General features: G+C 48.9%; 10 protein-coding genes across 10 annotated transcripts; 3 read left to right on the top strand and 7 right to left on the bottom strand.

Annotated features, from left to right (window-relative positions):
• Positions 1-761: 761 nt before the first annotated feature.
• Positions 762-1,990, bottom strand: ASPSYDRAFT_27593 (putative mitochondrial oxaloacetate transporter (Oac); the record flags this gene model as incomplete). The annotated part of the gene is made up of 6 exons (XM_040844414.1): positions 762-854; positions 901-1,046; positions 1,101-1,572; positions 1,627-1,756; positions 1,825-1,899; positions 1,974-1,990. The coding sequence occupies 6 exons, from the start codon at positions 1,988-1,990 to the stop codon at positions 762-764; spliced, it is 933 nt and encodes a 310-aa protein (XP_040705744.1).
• A 450-nt stretch (positions 1,991-2,440) lies between these two features.
• On the top strand, positions 2,441-3,651 carry ASPSYDRAFT_145649 (WD-repeat containing protein SWD2; the record flags this gene model as incomplete). The annotated part of the gene is made up of 3 exons (XM_040841545.1): positions 2,441-2,548; positions 2,605-2,824; positions 2,879-3,651. 3 exons carry the CDS (start codon positions 2,441-2,443, stop codon positions 3,649-3,651), a joined length of 1,101 nt encoding a protein of 366 aa, XP_040705743.1.
• A 287-nt stretch (positions 3,652-3,938) lies between these two features.
• ASPSYDRAFT_101454 (uncharacterized protein) lies at positions 3,939-5,357 on the bottom strand (the record flags this gene model as incomplete). The annotated part of the gene is made up of 1 exon (XM_040839735.1): positions 3,939-5,357. A coding segment is annotated over one exon (1,419 nt), but the record flags the coding sequence as incomplete, so codon positions are not given.
• Positions 5,358-5,706: 349 nt separating this feature from the next.
• On the bottom strand, positions 5,707-7,913 carry ASPSYDRAFT_1166560 (putative integral membrane protein (Ptm1)). The gene is made up of 7 exons (XM_040840182.1): positions 7,833-7,913; positions 7,575-7,772; positions 7,189-7,514; positions 7,095-7,135; positions 6,973-7,047; positions 6,310-6,920; positions 5,707-6,251 (listed from the first exon to the last, which is right to left on the bottom strand). The coding sequence occupies exons 1-7, from the start codon at positions 7,905-7,907 to the stop codon at positions 5,964-5,966; spliced, it is 1,614 nt and encodes a 537-aa protein (XP_040705741.1). The 5' UTR covers positions 7,908-7,913; the 3' UTR covers positions 5,707-5,963.
• A 370-nt stretch (positions 7,914-8,283) lies between these two features.
• Positions 8,284-9,465, top strand: ASPSYDRAFT_144804 (uncharacterized protein; the record flags this gene model as incomplete). The annotated part of the gene is made up of 2 exons (XM_040841468.1): positions 8,284-8,369; positions 8,433-9,465. The coding sequence occupies 2 exons, from the start codon at positions 8,284-8,286 to the stop codon at positions 9,463-9,465; spliced, it is 1,119 nt and encodes a 372-aa protein (XP_040705740.1).
• Positions 9,466-9,743: 278 nt separating this feature from the next.
• ASPSYDRAFT_103462 (DUF4112 domain-containing protein) lies at positions 9,744-10,436 on the bottom strand (the record flags this gene model as incomplete). The annotated part of the gene is made up of 3 exons (XM_040839782.1): positions 9,744-10,041; positions 10,092-10,306; positions 10,365-10,436. Coding segments are annotated over 3 exons (585 nt in total), but the record flags the coding sequence as incomplete, so codon positions are not given.
• Positions 10,437-10,896: 460 nt separating this feature from the next.
• On the bottom strand, positions 10,897-13,632 carry ASPSYDRAFT_40491 (putative GTP binding protein (GTPBP1)). The gene is made up of 3 exons (XM_040846097.1): positions 13,164-13,632; positions 11,584-13,096; positions 10,897-11,535 (listed from the first exon to the last, which is right to left on the bottom strand). Exons 1-3 carry the CDS (start codon positions 13,215-13,217, stop codon positions 11,234-11,236), a joined length of 1,869 nt encoding a protein of 622 aa, XP_040705738.1. The 5' UTR covers positions 13,218-13,632; the 3' UTR covers positions 10,897-11,233.
• On the bottom strand, positions 13,496-14,544 carry ASPSYDRAFT_40490 (U4/U6-U5 snRNP complex subunit LSM3). Its single transcript, XM_040846096.1, has 4 exons — positions 14,353-14,544; positions 14,198-14,290; positions 14,075-14,111; positions 13,496-14,024 (listed from the first exon to the last, which is right to left on the bottom strand). The coding sequence occupies exons 1-4, from the start codon at positions 14,476-14,478 to the stop codon at positions 13,990-13,992; spliced, it is 291 nt and encodes a 96-aa protein (XP_040705737.1). The 5' UTR covers positions 14,479-14,544; the 3' UTR covers positions 13,496-13,989.
• A 600-nt stretch (positions 14,545-15,144) lies between these two features.
• Positions 15,145-16,854, top strand: ASPSYDRAFT_97984 (uncharacterized protein; the record flags this gene model as incomplete). The annotated part of the gene is made up of 1 exon (XM_040853249.1): positions 15,145-16,854. A coding segment is annotated over one exon (1,710 nt), but the record flags the coding sequence as incomplete, so codon positions are not given.
• A 693-nt stretch (positions 16,855-17,547) lies between these two features.
• ASPSYDRAFT_144858 (PIG-L family deacetylase) lies at positions 17,548-18,550 on the bottom strand (the record flags this gene model as incomplete). Its single annotated transcript, XM_040841477.1, has 2 exons — positions 17,548-18,230; positions 18,313-18,550. The coding sequence occupies 2 exons, from the start codon at positions 18,548-18,550 to the stop codon at positions 17,548-17,550; spliced, it is 921 nt and encodes a 306-aa protein (XP_040705735.1).
• Positions 18,551-18,606: the final 56 nt, after the last annotated feature.

The following is an 18,606-nucleotide window of genomic DNA, read 5'->3' as shown; positions in this document are numbered from 1 at the left end:
CTAATCAATAGGCCAGACTTTTCACAAAACCGCCTTTTCGTGAAGGGTATCGCACCCATGGCTATGTTGGCTCTTCCATTGCTTCCACAATGGCCGGAGCCTCTGTGTATCACTTGGGAACACAGTTTATTGCTTTAACCAGAAGAGTAAATTTTAAGGTAATTATTTCTCGCGTGGAAATCTAGATAGTTGGCATTTGGCAAGCTGCAATCATAATCTGATCAAATCTCAAGTAAGTGGGCCTACAATCAGCTCGACCATACATAGGATTGCCGCAACATTCTTGATCCAATGTTTTGTTTGATTTCATCATCTTGCCCATGGTCGATGGACGACGCGCCTGTCTAAGACTTCGGTCAAAATTTTAGTTGTTACTTGTCATAGTAAGGTAGATCAACAATGACCCAGTTTTTTGGCCGCATGCTGGAATGAAAGTGGAGCGGTTTCAGCTTGCCCGGGAATATCAATCAGGATCATTGTTGTGAATGTTCCCAAGACGCGGCCACGCGGGCTTGAACTTTTCCCCGGCCTGCTTGACCTCTCTCCAGGTGAAACTACATTGGTATTGAAATGTATCCCTGGATGCATTAACTAACCTAATACACTGACTTCTACCACCTTGATCTATAGGACGGCAAGAACTTAAAAATAACGCCGTTTATATACATTCCATGCACCAATTGCAAATGCCGGGTTGTCTACTCCGTGCTTTCCACTGTCTGAGGGTATGATGAATCAACTTGAATCAATTTTTCCAGCTCCTAAAGACGGGCCTTGAGTGAGTCTGAGAGGAACCTGTCCTCGGCCCTGCGCATGAGCTTATTGGTTTGCTCGGCCAGACTGAGAGTCAAGATCTGGAACGTGTTAGTTTTTTGTTTGCAAATTTTTGAGGGTACTTACAGTGTGAGGCAGGATACGGGCCAGATGAGCGAAGTAACCCTTGTAAATAGCAAGGATTCCCTCCGTTCTAATCGTCTTCGACAAACAGTCAAACACGCCTTGGTACAGGTTACCGGTTTGGTTGTACATTCTGGACATAATTGTATCTGAGACAAGTTAGATGGGTGCGACTGGATGGGAACCTAGGTGTCTTAACATACCAGGGGGATGCATAACACAGCAAACGACGAAACCGGATGCTGTGCTACTGGCCAAGTGAAGTGCTGGGCCATCTTCCATGCCTAGGTGCTTAATCAAGCGTCTCTTCGCAAAGAAGTATGTAGGTAGTTGGACAGAGCTACCGAACCCGGTTCGCACCATGGCTGCCCCTACTCCACGGTATAGCCCACCAACGCCTTCTGAAGTGTAGATCTTCCGCAGGCCGTCAAACGAGTTCCGGTACTGATGTTGTGTGCCGACGGGAAGGAAAGGTGAGAATGATTGAAGGCGGGTTTTGACAAGGAAAAACGGTGAGCCGGCGGCAGCTCCAATAATTCCCGACGAGGCACCCGCAAAGACATTGACACCGAGGGATTGGACTTGCGGATCTTTATAGATAGCGGTCGTGAGCCCACCACGAATAGGCTCGTAGAAACCGAGACGGCAACCGTTGAGGAGAACTTGATAGATGTACTACATTTGCTGTCAGTTAATATGGCACTATTTCCAGCGTCATGGGGGACATACCGCCGAGCCAATTCCCCGGAACAGACCTCGAGGGCCCTCGTTCTGCAAAATGACCTTCACGCCATGGAAAACACCCTTATATTTCTTGGCCGCCTCAGACCTCGCCTGCAACTCTCCTTGTAATTGTAGACTAAACGAAGTATGGCGATTAGGTTTGTGACCAAGGCGGCGGCCGAGTGGCGGTGGTGGGTGGCATACCGAATCTTTACTGTCTCAAAGCTGTGTGTAACGGTGACTGCGCCGCATGCTGCGATACCTCCGGCAATAAACGCGCTATAAATTCGTTCGTTTGTTATCAGTGCCAGATCATTTTCTAAAATGCTATATTGTGCGAGGGCGCGGCATACCCAGTCGTTGTAGACATGATATTCGAGATATGACCGCCGTAAGCGGAGGCGGATCGGTCAAGGTTTTCGGTGGTGACGATCAAGCGATATGGGGAAGATGGGCAAATAAATGTGAAGTCCCTTATGGCATAAAGCGGCGAAAGACCCCAGGGGACTTGTATATAGAGCGGATAAAGCAAAGGTTGGCGCGCCGAATCGACAGGGTGGTGAATTAAGCCTTTGGAATTATAAATGTCAGAGCGCAGCCGCGATATCGCGATGTCGGTGATGGAGATGGGCCTGGTGTGATTGGTCCGACAGACGGTGCCTGGTCCGACCTCGGCTAGACTAGGCCATTTTGTCGCCGCCAGTAGCCGCCGGAGAGGAACAACATTGACACGCCAGAGCTCAAGCTGGTACCTGACTAGCTATTCCCATCTTCGGCCTTCCAGAGACCTACAGGAACCATACTCAATTAGCCACCAGAAATGGCGGACGGCGGCCAGTCCACGCCACAACAGCTGCAGTTGCAGCAACAAGCAGCCCAGCAGACCCAGAAGGTGTCGGATATCATCCGTAGCTATCGGCCTGCGAAGGTTGGATTGACATCTTTTCCGCTCTATCTTCATGTCTAATTGAATTATTTACCCAGGTGTTCAAGCCGACAAAGCAAGAGAGCTTCGTAACCTCACTTGATTTTGATGACCAGGGCGAGTTTGTTGCCACTGCTGGCGATGATGACATTATTCAAATTTTTGATGTCAAGGGTGGTACAATGACAAAGTCGGTTCCTAGCAAGAAATACGGCGCGCACCTGGCTAGGTTTACCCATCATTCCCGCCAAGTCCTTCACGCGAGTACAAAAGTCGATGGTATGTCGGCTATTATCGAGCCGCAATGGTCGTCTGCTAACTCGGTGGAACTAGATTCCTTGCGATTGCTCGACTTGCACAGTGAAGGGTATATACGCTACTTCTCGGGACATACGGATAAAGTGACGTGCTTGGCCCTTTCCCCGGGGAGCGATTCAGTCATTTCATGTTCAAAGGATGACACAGTTGCGATCTGGGATCTGGGCTCCAGACATGCACAAGGAAAACTCAAACTTTCGACCCCGTATCTCGTGGCTTTCGACCCCTCCGGATCTGTGATCGCGATCGCTTCCCAGTCGACTTCATCTGTCCTTCTCTATGATTTCCGAAATTACGACAAATCCCCATTCTCAACATTCGACCTTGCCCAGTATGAAGAAAGATATACACCGTCGACTCGTGGACGAGCGTGGACTCGACTTGAATTCTCGAATGATGGAAAGTATCTGCTTGTTGGGACAGACTATCATGGCCACTTCATTCTCGACGCCTTCGAAGGAAATCTCAAGGCCTTCTTGGTGGGTAAGAATGGCTCACCGGGTAGAGCCGCCCCTGTTTCAACCACGGGAAAGCCCCTCGGACAAGGAGACGCATGCTTCACACCAGAAGGTCGGTACGTTATTGGAGGATCTGGAGATCACCAGGATATGCTAGTGTGGGATTTGCAGCAGACCCCGGACGCAAATTTCGTTTTGCAGCCGATGACCAAATTGCCGCATCGCAGTCGAACTGCTGTCGTTGAGTACAATCCGAGATTCAACATGATCGCTTCTGCGGACAAAGAAATTTTCTTCTGGCTTCCAGAAGACACTTCAAAGGCTGCCTAAAATGTCAAACCGGTCATTTAGAACTACACGGCACAGCAAGAATACTATCGGCAATATAGCGCTTTGAAAGGGCAACAGCAAAGGGTTTCATAATTTCAGGGGCATATGGGCTGAAGTGTGTATTCGATTTCGGTTCTACAGGCAGATTTTTAATCTTTTCGGCCCTTTTCTTTCCCTATCAGACTCCTCGCCGTGTCACACACCCAAACCAATGGCCCTATCAGGTCTTCCTCATCTCTATGCATCTCGATCAAATTCTCGATTTGCTTGACCACCGTCCTGTTGCTCGTTATGGTCATAATTTCTGAGACCCAGCCGTACATGAATACGCTGGTATTTATGTCAGACAATATTTCCTCCACTTTTTGAGCAATTGGAGGTAACTTTGCCTGCTTGTTTCCAGAAGCAAAAGCTGCATCGGCATCGACTATCCTGATGGGAAGGCCCAATTGAGAAGGTACTTGGTAGTCCGACATTTTTTGAAGTTCTTCGACTATTGATGCTGATGTTGCGCCAGCGAGGGGCTGATCACCCATTACGATTGTCATCCGTTGCTTCTCTGTTTCGGTACCGATTGTCTCCACAATCTCGCGCATTCTTTGAGCCGCTTCACCTGTGCATACCAGCTCGTGAGACTCCATCGCCGGCCAAAGCTCTGTTGTTAGCAATGGTCGTTCACGTTCAATTTCAATCTGCCGGTTGATCGCCCTGTGATGCTGTTGGGAGGGTGCTATTTCCATGGAATGAGATAAATCCGAGATTATGGCCAGTAATATGGTGCAATCAACGTTGAGCGTGGGCGTGAACCTTTTGAATCGATTGGGAAGAAGATTTCGAACCTCATCCTGAACAGAAACAGATTCTGCCGGACGGTGTTCGCTTTCATTAAAAGTTTGCATGGAAGACACATCCTCTCCACAAACGACTACCACGCCATGACTCCGGATAGCTTTTAGAAGATCATCAATCTCAGGAACCTGCCCTTCCACAATCTTCGGAATCATAAACCGTAGCCGAGGTCGCCTATAATTCACCCTGACCAGGTTTGCAGCTTTCCTCATGTCACTCGCCAGCTTGAGCAACTCAATCTCGTCGTCATCATCATCATCATCATCGTAATCACTATCATCCTCACGGCCGTGATTCTGTAGAACCGTTCGTTCCTCCCCATCGTCATCATTGTCCGAACCCCCCTCCCAACCCTTCTTAGCCATCTCAAACAACAGCCTCGTCTCCGAGATTGTAGAAACCTTCACCCATTCCTCACCATCATCCGCGACAATATCCACAAGCACACTCTTCCGTTTATCCAAATTTTTATTCCCCGCTTTCTCCTCCCAGTAGAACCTTTTCCCGAACGCAACCAATCCTGTACAGGTGTTCTTCGCAATCGTCCAAATGGCCTCGTAGAATGGTAAATTCGATGACTTCAATGCATGAACAGCCCTCAATCCTGCCTCCTGCGCATCTATAGCCTCCTGTGACTCATCATCTTGGCTTGCAATGCGCGCACTCGCATAATCAAGCTGAATAGACAGTTTCTCGAGGGTCCTCAGTTCTGAAAGAGCATTAGAGCGCAGGGACCGGACTTCAACGGTTTGTGGGTTCCGTTGCGTCTCTGCCAGGAGGGCCCTGAAGGCATCGAGTTCGGCGAGAAGAGTGCGGCATCGCGTGACGAGGGATTGCGCGAGACTTTTCCCGCTGGAGGGGGATTCTGGGTCCTGGTTTGGAGGATTTGGGTCGTAGCTTGACACCACTGTCCCCTGCGGCTCTTCTATGGTGGGAGGGTTGCCCCGCATGGTGTGTCGTGCCACTTTGTAGTGTTTTGGTGAATGCGGGGAGATTTTTTGGCGGGCGGAAACTCATGGGCGTAGGCTGGCCGACGACTGTAGCCCTACCAGGCAACTAAACACGCCCGCTAACATTTGAAATACAAACCGTTATATACCATATTTTTTCTTCATTTTGTATACAACTTTTTCTCATATGCCATTAGTGCTGACAAGGAAATATTGTGTGGATTGTACAACGTAAAGGTGTTCATCCCTCGTCGCCAAATCAGACTTAACATATTAAATAGCACGTTAGAAAATAGAAAAATAAAAGCTGTAAACATCCGATTCATAACGCCGCCATATGCCTTCCAAAAGTCGAATACAGTTAAGATCCAAGAACCTGTTCTCCGATTGTCCTCAGTGGGTGACCCGAAAAGTGAACCCTTCGGAGCTTGTTATCAATACACAAAAAAGGTGCGACTGGCAGCCACGGTTCGTTGGGACAGTTGTCCCCAGAAAGGAAGAATACGGCATTGTTTAATCCACATCTTTTGTGAGTGCCTTCCTTTCGGTAGAGTTACGCGGCGAGTCCTCGTCATCGGTCCATTTATCGGGATCGTCACCAACGGCGAAGATCGTCTCAGAATCCATTGCGTCCAGGGATTCCCGAGTTCGTGCGGCGGAAGGAACAGGCTTGGGAGGTACTGGTGATAGGTCACGACGCTGTTCATGAGGAGAATTTTCATCCAAGCCACCAAGGGCGTCCTCTTCATCCAAAGCTCCATTGAAAGATCGAATCTCGAAGCCATCATCATCTTGAGCGAGCTGCATATCGTGTTAGCATCAATACCGAATCACTGGCGTAGTTTCATGTACGACTTACCTCGTCACTCATCGCAAATCGCCGGTTGTTGGCAGTGGGACGCCACAAATAGGCAATGAATGCCAGATCGACAAAATAGACAATGCTGAGCCATCCATCCAATACAAACCAACGACTCTTCCAGTGCTCGGGCAAGAAATCGGCCTCGCTACGGCTAGCGAATGCAAGAGCATTGATGAAAATGAAGCCAAATAGCACGATAATGCTCCCAAGGAGGCACCACCATAGCTTCTTATACATCATCGCCTTGGTCTTCTGCTTTCTGTCGATCAGGTCTTTCATAGTTGCATTCAGTGAACTCAAAGTCCACACGTAGAATGCAGTCAATGTTGCGGCAAGAGGGAGTTCAATAAATAGAATGAGGATGCCCGCAGCTTCAGGCGTAATGGATAAGCTGGCGATAGCATAAACCATGGCGAATACAAAGTGCGTGATGGCGAGAATGCGAACATATACCATTGTTCGACCCAATGAAGGCTTGACCACACCATAGCCCATACAGACAATAAGAAGCAGGAAAAACGAAAAGGAGGTGCGAATCGCGTTGAGGACAGAAACAATAACCATCAGTACTTTTGCTCCAACATTTAATCCGTGTCGGTTTTGATAGTCTGGCGGACGTTAGGAGTGCGCGTGCCAAGGATATGCAAAGGTCCGACGTACCGTAGAAGCCCCAAGTCATCAACTGCTCTAGAATCAAGAACACCAAGATAGCAGTGATGTAGTTTTGCACGGGTACTAAAAGTTCGTTAGCGAATGCGTGTCGGTCGTATCGGGAAACATACAGATATCATGGCGGTTTTGAACGTATAGGAAGGCCCAGTACCTGTGAACGGTTAGTCTAGTCCTGAACAGATGAAGACGTGGGATGAAACTGACAAGCCAACCACGGCGTAAACGATTGTCAGGCCCCCATAGAATGGTAGTTTCGGGATCTGCGCGGCTGGAAGCTCGCCGTACGCATTCCTGAACTCCACCACGCCCCTATAATCGTCACCGGAATAGCCATATGTGCTCACACAATAGTATCCTGTCTTCTTTATGGGATAGTTGATGGCTTCGGGGTTTTTAAGATGTACTCCTTGCGAGAGTATATGGAATTGAGAGGCATCGCTGGCATTCGGGGCGAGAAGGAAGGAACCAAGTTGGCCGGAGGTACATAATCCCTCTTGCACGCTGCCTTGGTCGCAAATCGATTTGTAGTCCTGAAATATAAAGATGAGTCAAATAGCCTTTCTCAGCAGCTGGGAAAATGTGTCGCATACCTCGGGATCGTCGGATATACGTCTTCCAATCAAAGGTTCGTCACTCCATTCGAAAATCAAAAGACTAACAATAGGATCAAAATCGCCATCGGTTGGTAGTTTTGCGAACTTGGTCAGGATGAATGGGTCGGTATTTCCGCCCCAAGCCTTGCGACTATACATGCCCGAGCATTGTAACCGTTTGGAGGCGTCTTGCGTCTGCGACCGACACGTTAAAACTGAGCGCCGGGCACATAGATAGGGATCCAATTGACGTACCAATTCCGCTTCATTTGCAAGGGTTAGTCCTGCCAATAAGGCAGATAGCCCAAGCGCCCGAATCCAGCTTCTCATCTCGACCTCACAGTTGGAGCTACAATACCGAGCTCCTGAAGAGCAAAAGAAAGTCTAGTTGAGGCGTATGGTCATAGAAAATTGCAGGAATGAACCATGCAAGAACGAAGTTTCAGGGAACTCAAAGACTTATTCAAAGTTACGCAGCACTCGCCGAGGGATGGAGCTGTGACAGTAGTCCGGAGATGCCGCGTGTAAGGTTGACAGGCCGCACCTTGAGAGCCCGCCCAGCATAATAACGATCATCGAGCTCAAACTCCGACCGCCTTCTATTTCTGCTGTTTCAGTGTCGCCGTCAGTTAAATTCTGCCTCGGGGAAAATCTCCCCCACCATCACTTCTGCAACATTTATTCACAATTCAGTGAAGATCGCAAAATGCCCGGAAAACAGTTGTCGGATCCTTGCATGGACTGTAAGGATGCGGACGCCGTTCTAACTATTCGGCGCCGCTCGCTTTGCAGGTTGGTTTCCCATTCTTTCAAACGCGATTTTTACGCCTTTCTAATCATATTGCTCCCCACTAGGGACTGCTATATACAATTCGTGGGATACAAGGCCTTTAGGCGGATGGAGAAGTATCGTCTCCGGAAGGACTTACCGAGGACCGGGCCATGCCCAGTGCTTCTGCCTCTGTCTTGTGGTCTCTCTTCGTCGGTCCTATTGAACATGGTTCATGCACAAGTCGAAGAACAGCTTTCGAAGCCACGCGGTCCTCAGGCATTTGGACTCCATGTTCTCATTGTTGAACCGTCCAGTATTTCCTCGTCCAGTGTGCTGCAAGATGAAGCCTTTGAGTTGCTCCAGCGCCGTTTCCCTTTGGCCTCGTTCACCTGTCTTCCTCTCCATAGTGTTTTCGAATATGTACCAGGCTTGGACCGCATTTTAGTTGAATATGCTGGGCAAAGTTTCGCAGATGATACCTCGCGACCTCCGAAAGAACGCCTTGATGCGTTTCGTGCATCTATTACTTCACCTACTTCCATCGCTGATGTCGATTCCATCCTACTCAATAGACTTATCATCGCCTTTGCGAAGGATATAAACTGCGTTGGAATTATATGGGGAGACTCGGATGACCGACTGGCTGCCAAGACACTAGCTAATGTCTCCAAAGGGCGCGGCTCGTCCTTAACGTGGCAGGTGTCTGACGGACCGTCCCCATTCGGGATCGAATTCAACTTTCCGTTGCGGGACTTGTTTACCGCAGAATTGCAGAACTATGCCAATTTTTTTCCGGAACTCGCTGGACTAATAATCCCGGACGCCCCTCTCTCGGATAACATTCTCACGAAGAACCTGTCCATTGACCAATTAATGATGCGCTACGTTTCGTCCCAGGGTGCCAAGTATCCCGGTGTCATGTCCAACGTAACGAGGACAGCGAATAAGCTTCAGGCGTCGCGAATGCCCACTGATGGATCAAGATGTGTACTATGTGACACTGTTATTTGCAATCCTGAAGGGTCGACCAATCAATCTCAATTCATTCTTTCCGAGGAACATTCATCGAATAATTTCTGTTATGCTTGCGAACGCTCTCGTCCAGAACTAAGCTGATTCGGCACTAAATTTTTGTGCTCAATGTTGAAAAATACAGAACTACCAAAATTACATTCATTATATGCTGAAAGTCCCACCTAGGTGCATGGCGAATATAGCCCGAACCAGGGGAATCATCCCCGGGCTGGAGGGTTGTCCAGGTTTCCGCTCTCAAGATCTGCTTCCGGAACCGCAGACCTGTCGCCACGGCCCTTGCGAGACTTTGACTTTTGCCGGCGAACTGAGTCGTTCCCACGCTTCGTGTTCCGCGAACCATCACCAGCCTCAGAATCGTATCGGTCAAATTCGCTTGGCAAGCTTGGATCAACGTCGGTTCCATGCTGCCGTTCTTGCCTTGCGACTTTACGGGCACCCTTTTCCCGCAAATATTTCTCAAGAACAACGGCATTTCGCGTGTTGCACTTGTATGCAGCGTCTGCTATATCTCCAACGAACGGCACAAGTCCGACGATGAAGTCAATAATAATATTGATCATCATCTGCATTCGAAGTCGACCCGGAAGCCCTCCATCGATACCCTCGCAGGTTTTCAACACCATCAACGCCAACATGGCATCGGCTGCGTCTCCAATGCTAGAATGTGGTCAGAGTAAATCTTGCAAGGTTCTGGAATGTGCGCTTACAAAGGGAATATACCAATAACACTTCCCCATCCGAATCTAATACCGCAAAGACTGAAAAGGCAGAGGTCCAGTCTATATGCTCGTCGCTTAACGCGCGTAAGGACTTTGCTATCATTCTCAGAGAGACCGGGCGGAATCGCCTTGCGTCTTTTCTGCGTTTTCTTGCCAAATGCTCGGCCTAAACGCGATGCCGGGACTTCTTCGAAGTAGGGATCCTAGAAAGCAAATCCTGTTAGTTACAATGCAAACAAAACAGTGCCGTGGTAAATTCACCTCTGACCCAAAATGATTCCTCGCAGACTCTGCAAGAATCTTTTTCCCGACGAAGGAGAAAAGAGCGGACATGTTGTCGCGATCAACTCAACCCGGAAATGCGTATCACAATTATTAGAAAATAAAAAAAGCAATATGCTCTCCCTGTATGTATTAATATGTACAGTAAACCTGATATTTATCTGAAATAGAGCAGACACAAAAATTGGACGGGACAGCGGTAATAAATAAATGTCTCAAGTTCTCAACCCTGAAGATCAGCCCTTGCAGAGACGTCATACCAGCCCAGCGCCAGCACATGCTTGTTCTTTCGAACGGTGGAATACACCAGCCACACCTGACGCCACATTTATTACATCATAAAAGTGGCGGTGCATGTTGGTTTGTTACCGATATCCCCAACAACTTCCAATCGCTGGCCAAGGTGTACGTATCAGTTGTCTTGTTGGGCAGGTTGTCTGTTTCATCTGATAGACAAGTCGGGGATGTCTATGAATAGTAAAAATTGTTCGTAATTGTCTTGTGTTTGGAAGTTGGGTATCAGCTTCTATACAAAGCTCCTGACCTATAATATATGGAAAAGAAGCAACACATTGTCTCTATTGAGGTTCTATTATCCACGTGCATTGATATTCTAGTAATGTTTGACATGAAGATAGCTTTAAATAACTGATTCGCTCAGGGACAGGATCGTACACCAAACGCAGGCCAGCCTGAATGCATGGAAAGCAAAATTTCGGGCAATAAACGAAAACGATCAAAATAAATCTACTCGCAAACAAGGACGTAGAGGGAGATCTGGATCAGAGAGCAAAGTGTGTAGAAGCCGAACTGTAAAGAAAGTCTAGATGAAAATGGCTCAACCGTAATCAACGCTTTTCTTTCCGCTCATACTCCTTCCTCACCTCGGCGTTCAATGGATTGCTTGGATCATAGCCGACGCTTTTAACAATGCCTAATCCCTTGGTCTTTCCCTCTCGGAACAGCACTCGATCTCCAGTGGCGAGAAACTCAGGTCGCTGCATGAAGCGGAACGCAACCAGGGCACGGTCACCGGTCCGGATGAAAGGACGATCAATATCAATGACAGAGCAGGTTTGGCTCACTGCCCCGACATGAAGCATGGCTTGATACCGAGGCTTGATAGTCGTTGCATGCGACAGAATAAGGACTATTCCCAAGTCAGTAAAGATCTAACAGTAGTCATAAATGAGCAAACCTTCTGCAACGAACTCCCGGAAAACTTTGGGGGGTTGGTCCAATTTCTTCAGCACAACCATGCCTTTCCGGACTTCCTTCCGCCGGACACGCTTCAGTGCAAATGATCCAGATTGTCCGGCAAAACAAGCATTTACTTGGATACGTTTCCGTTCAATAGACTTGATCGTAGTTGTTGTGAATTGGCCGAGAGAGTCAGGGCCAACAAGCACGGTATCACCTGCATGAATCACTCCTGATTTTGCTACCCCAGACACGACTGTGCCGACATGAGGAACAGAGAATGTGTCGTTAATCAAAAACTCGAAAGGCGCATCGGGATTGTAATGCCCGCGGTAGGGAAGAATATTCAGGAATGTCCGGACAAGTTCCAAGTTCTCTCCAGTGACATTAGAGACTTGAAAGATGGGACATATCCGTTGAGAAACAAATTGCCCTGCAGTATTGATGGTCTCTTCCATATTCTTGACAAATATTGGAATCTTCCTAGCACCAGGAGACTTGAGGATCTTGGTCAACTGGGAAATAGTCTCCTGCAAGATATGTGGAGGGCATATATCAATCTTGGTGATAATAACCATGACGGGCACATTGAGAGCCAAGGCAATCCCCAGGTGCTCTTTGCTCATCCCGATAAGGCCGTTATTAGCTGCAACCATTAGGAGACAGTAGTTAGGATTGCTGCTCAGCATGCCGAAGACGGTCGTTCGTAGGTAGCGCTCGTGACCCGCCAGATCAGAGAACGAGATAACCTTAGCAGATCGCTTCCCCACCTCCTCCCAAGAAAGCTTGCGTCCCTGTGAACTGCTCACTATCTCTCCATGGCCATCAAATCCCATGATCTCCAAGCCCACGGAGCTGGTCCGGCCGCTCTCGATTTCATGCTTGTGGCGGAAGAGATTCACTCGAGCTTTACCTCGCCCATCATCGAGACCTCCCTTCACAAGCACCCCAAGCATGGTACTCTTACCAGCGTCCACATTGCCCACGACTGCCATGCGGATCTCTGCCATTTCCTCTAGCGTTTGCGCGGGCTGCCGAATGAGCACCTTGCCGCATGCACCTTTTATTCGGTCGTTCGCAGTACGCGTCTCTTCGGGTCCGCCAACGTTGTAGGTTAGAAGGATACGGCAGTGTGCAGCAAGGGTTGTTGCCGCTTCTCGCAGCCGCTGTAGCGCCGAGTTCCACTGGTCAAGAGTGAGTGACATAGACTCTCCGCCATCTTCAACTCCGAGGTCGAAAATTGTCTCCCCATGGCCCTCATCAATGCGGTCCTGCAAGATCTCAGCAAGAACCTTGATGCTCTCCTCGGACTTATCGTCCGGGCTAAGGAGAAGGTCCTTCAACTTGACTGTCTTTGGGTCATCGGATAGGCCAAGCTGGTCAAGTATCTCCAATTCGGCATGATCCTCATGCCCGACAGGCTTGTCGATAATATCATTGTCTAGAGGTGCTGTTTGGGTGGCGCGAAGTGACTGTTGCTTGTCCGCGTATTCCGCGAACTCGCTGAGCGCCTGGCGCAGGGTGGATTGTTAACAGCGGGGGCGAGAATGAGGGGTAGTAGGAAAATAGTCAACTTACGAGCTCGCCTCTTCGCCGGTCCTCGAGAGACGGTTTCAGGGCGTCCGATCGCATGATCCGTATTTAGTGCAAAAATTTAATGGGGCCGTAAATAGGTATAGGTACGATAGTATAGGAATGGTTCGTGCGTGAAGTGTATATAGGTGCTGAACTAAGACGGTCGGAAATAAAAAGTCGCCCACGGCGTATTCAAACACGTATTCGTACGATCATTCTCCGCGAATAGGAGCTAAAAGCAGAATATAAAACGTGTGGATGATTTATTGATTTAGGTTGGATGTAATTGTAGAATGTAGAGAAGACGGAGGTACAAGGCAAGTTAAATAACACAGGGAAGGATGGGGAAGCTTTATCGATAGCACCCGCGAGTCACGGTGTCTTTGAGTCATAACCTACCAAGTCCAGCCCTTTGGGGCACAACAACGCGCACATCAACTGGCAAAGGTGGCTGAAACTGACTCAATCAAAGGATTTTGCCCGCTGAAAGCCCGAGAGTGTGAGTTGCTACAATTTGGCCTTCAGATTTTGTGATTTATTCACTAATAATCTAATAATTAACCTCCGAAGGAAACATATCGCCATAGACCTTATGGTTCACATGATTTATGCTCCCAGAGCACCACAAATTCAGGTGAACCTTGCGTGGGAGTCATCAACACTGTGAAGACCATGTCCGATTATCTTCTAACTTTGCCTGGACCATCGCCAGATTCGTTGCCCCATCCTCATGACTCGTCAAGTCGGGGACTCGTTGCGGTTCGTGACTCGCAGCTGGTGCCTGTCACTCTAGACTCATTGTATCCATTGTGTCTCAACACTGAATTGATCAGGCTTGGGGAGAGATTAAGACAACCGAGTCACCTGGTTGAATTAGTTGACACCACAGAAGGCCACAGGGGGTGGCAACGCACCTCGAACGAACAGCATTTCTTCTTGCTTTTTTATTGTCTAAAAGTGAAAATAAACGTTAGACAAATATGTACTCGTCACAGTGTCGCGACAAACGCAGTGAGCAGGGCGGGATATCAACGTACGCGAATGTGCTCCTGCTCGTTCTCGTCCTCCTCGACCACGTATATTGTCTCCTCAACCTCGCCCAGGACCAGATTGCAGTGACTGTCATATGCCTAGAAGTGAATTGAGTATTAACAGGTGGCTTGAAGTTGGTTGGACGCGACAATAGACCCACGTGTAGACGACCCTTGAGTTCGCGATCACCCCGCAGCTTGACGAACACAATCTCGTCGAGAGAGAGACGGACCAGGTCCAGCGGTTCGGAGACGGAAGAGGTGCCAGCACCCTCGGTGTCGGCCATTTTATCGCAGAGGGAGATGTTAAAAGAAGGGAGAGTGGTGAAAGGCTGCACAAGCAAGATTCCGCCAGAACAATCGGATAAGAAAGCAGCAGGCCTTCTAACTTTTCTAAGGTTAGTCCCGCCAAGACCCCTAGGGCGTTAGTGCGACCGCCCCCTCAGTTTCCCCAGACTCCCAGCGGCCGCTTTGACATGAATGACATGACACTTGCACTTGACAGGGAGGAGCCCAAGGCGCTGTTACATTTCCCGCCCAGCTGTAATCATAATATTAGCTCTAATAATGAACAGGGGGGTGCGTCTCCTCACTTCTCCCCTGGCCATGCCTTCTCCTATCCTCTCTCCCAACTGCCTTCTCTTCTTCGCTCCCGTACTGCTACTAGGCATTATTAGTCGTTCTCAATGCGGGTGATTGCTGGCCGCTGCGAGGGTCTGACCTCTCACCTCCTCTTTCCCTCGTGTCGCCCTTCCATCCGTCATCACCCCCATAGCCTGCGTCCTCTTGCAGCGTCTGCCCCTCAGTTGGCACGATGGTTCAACACCGGCGGATCTCTGGCTGCCTGGAGCACCGGATTCCTTCCAAAGGCCAATGTTAGCAATCTTCAGCCGGAAATCAATATACCTCCCAATAAGCTTCCAGACCATGAAGCGCCCGGTTCGGACAACCTTGACCGGGCAGCCCTGGAAAGGGAACTCTATTCAACGTTGGAAAGCGGCCAACCTGACCAGATAATGGCTGCTCTACTTAACTATGGCTACGCTGAGATAGTTGCTACGATGCCACAAAGCGTCTTTACGGAAGCATTCCTCTCCCTTTCTCCTGCATATTTTGTTGAGCCCTTCAAAGCGATTCACCGACCGCTACACCCGTACACCGTCGAGCTAAAAAATTTCAAGTCCCAGGACGCGATCTTCAATGATTTTGTTAGAAATTTGTCGTCTATTGTTCGAGTACGGCGATCGGCAGGTTTTACTCTAGGCCTTGCTGAATACTCTCATCTTCTCGACTGCGCTCGGTCTCTGGGCGACGCGGTGATGGCAGATCACATCTGGCATTCCATGAAGCGGGACCACATCCTCCCTGACATCCACTGTTACAACCACTATATGGAAGCCAAAATTTGGAATTCAGCTTATACTGGTAAAGAGAAATACCGTCTCCGTGTATTACCTTACTCGTATAGGAAGCGAAGGTTTGGAGACCGCGGTTTTGAGGGCTTTGGAACTGGAGAACGGAGTGTACGAAAAGAGGTGAATGAAATATTTGACGAGATGTCAGAGGCAGGCATCGAAGGTACTGAAACGACCATGGTAAATCTCCTTCTGGCATCGGCTCGTGTCGGGCACAAGACCGCGTTAAGAGATCTTTTGAAAACCATCTGGAACGTCGACGTTGACTTACTCACGACACATTACCCCAGCGAAGTTACCAAGTACGAACGCACCTCGCCTTTATATCCATCGGGTCGCCTTCTCTATGCGGTAGTCCATGCGTATGGTTCAAACAATGATATATTCAGTGCACTACGGCTCGTCGAGCATCTTTCCAAGTCTTATGACATAGAAGTTCCAGACTCAGTCTGGGCCGAATTGTTTGAATGGGCTTTTGTTTTATCCCGTCATACCAAAAGCAACGAGAAGTACCTACAAGGAGGTCCACTTCACACTCGAGTCCTCTTAGATTTGTTCGATAAGATGACGAAGGAGCACAATGTGAAACCAACAGTGGAAACGCATACAAAGCTCGCGGTACCTGCATGGTTATTTTGTCATGTGAAACCTTTTTTAATCCATATGCGTGCTGCATACAAGATCATGGATGAGACAAGACGGAAGAAGATAACTGCGCGGAAAATGGTCGAGTCGCACTTACGACACCCCCGCATCGATGGCAAACATATCGATCCTCGGGTTCTACGCTCACGAGCATTTGCGGATGCCGTTCACACCTACGATGTTCTTCGGCTTCAAGTCATGCAGCAGACAAGCATGATCGAGCGTCTCGTACGTCGCCTTATCTTCAAACAAGATTGGATTGAACCCAACTGGAGAGCTTATGAACGGCAATTATTACCACGGTTTATCGAGGAATGGAGAGACTTTATCCCAGATTCGTGGCGCTGCTGGACACATACAGGCAGAATACAGTTCCATGGCCTCACCGACTTCGGCAATGCCCGCGTGACCTCCCAACAAACTATACAAGTTCGCAGACCCTCAATCAACGACGATTTCACCCCGGACCCAGATAATGATAATGAGCTGGAGGACGATATCATATGGGCTTCATTGCGCAGAAGCATAAGCCCCGAAGATCTCCAAACTCCTTTGCTCAAGCGGCTTTTCCAGCCCGTTCCCCTGCAGTATCGTGATTCCAACCCCAACTCGCTGGATTATGACGAAGGTATCTATCCTGATGAGCATTTCAATGAGAAAATGCATGGTGATATTGAGAGTGGATACGTCCGAGCACCCTCGCCGTGGCAATGGGCTCACATGGCGTCTATTTCACGCGAGAAGAAGGATGAAATGCTTAAGGCGACATTTGGGCCCTGCCCTGAAGCAAAGAAGGAGGACGACGAATGCTATGAGCCGGATGAAGCGAACGCGACACTCTCTAAGTTTGTTATTTAATCCAACTGATTCTTTGAACTTTTCTTTTCTTTTACACTTTTGACTTGTCTATTTGCGCGGAGCTGATGCGATATATACGGCGTAATATTGTCTCCTCAGGGTCCGTGTCTGATCATCTGATGATGCGCTGCGTGGCTTTTTGTTTGACGTACACCAAAATACCCCGGTCCAAATTCAGAAGCCCCCATAACCTGTATCACAATCCCGACGTCTCCAATTTCATTCTAGGCGAAACCTAACTCGCAAAGTCTGTACGGTTCGCTAGACCCCATTCGTTTGCGGCGAATTTTAGAACATTCTAGTAAAGAAGAATGAACTTGTTGAGTATTATAAATATACAACCGCGTTCCACATGTTTTTGTAAATCTATGTACTGTACGTCATCCAACGTAGGTATACCGTAGGTCACCACCTCCACAGCAAGAGAGGAAGAGACCGTCACACCCCCTCCCTCCTCAAATCATTAACAACCATATACCTCCCAATCCCAATCCAACCCCACCGAAACCAAACCATCTGACTCTTATGTGCCTTGACCATAGCCGACTGCGCAGTCATCCACTCCCCCACCGAGCTAACAAAAAGCATCCTTGACGGCGAATTCTCCTTCTTCCCTGAGCCCTTCCTCCCAGAGAAGAACGAAAAAAGCCCATCCAACACCCCCTTCGCCATCGTAAATGGCGCATCGAATACCCCTATATACTTCCGCAGTAGATTTGTCGTTGTAAGCGTGTACATCGTTACGGGGCATGAATAACCTGGCGCGTCTTTCATGAGTGTGGCCAGGAAGTGTCGCGCGCCGTGATACAGCGAGCGGTGGTTCAAATGATTGCTTATACCGTCTGCATCGAATGTGAGAAGAATATCGATCGTTGCGGTTGGAGCGGACTGGTTGTCCTTGTTCTTCTTGCGCGTGGCCTTTGTGCTGCCGGCGGTGCTGTTTGGTGCGAAAGTTGCGGTAAGTAAAGACGCGACGTCGGCTTTCGTCCACTCAATTGACATGCTATCCTGGAACCGCGGGTCATCGAGAACAAGGACGTCTGAATCGTTTCGGATCCCGAGGCGTTTAGCGCTTTTTGTTAGTTCGTCTCTGCGGATATGCCCGAGGCCGTCTGCGTCTCCTGTTTTACAAAAGATTCCTCGTTAGTCTCCGGGCACCTAGGTGGAGGGGAGAAGGAGGGGGTTGGTGGGATTATTGCGCACCGCTGCTAAGGCAGAGAATTTTGATGTGGTTTCCAAGTTCTGGCTTCGTCAGGGCGAGTAGAGTCGGCGAAAAGAACATGGCTTCATCGTCGGGGTGCGCGATCAACAAGCATATTCGCTTGTTATACAGCAGCGGGAATGTGCGGGCGAAAGGCGACGTGGTGGTGGAGGATAAAGTCCAGAAGAGGAAAATAGCGGCAATTGCAAAGCCGAGTGAGACGAGGGTTTGCGGGTTCATGTCGTGCATTGTTTCTGCGAGAGCACAACAGAGAAGAAAGAGGTGACGTTGGAGAT

Source organism: Aspergillus sydowii (genome assembly GCF_001890705.1).
Source record: "Aspergillus sydowii CBS 593.65 unplaced genomic scaffold ASPSYscaffold_2, whole genome shotgun sequence".
Lineage (NCBI taxonomy): Eukaryota > Fungi > Ascomycota > Eurotiomycetes > Eurotiales > Aspergillaceae > Aspergillus > Aspergillus sydowii.
The sequence above is the reverse complement of the archived record's forward strand: the minus strand, read 5'-3'. Positions and strand labels throughout refer to the sequence as shown.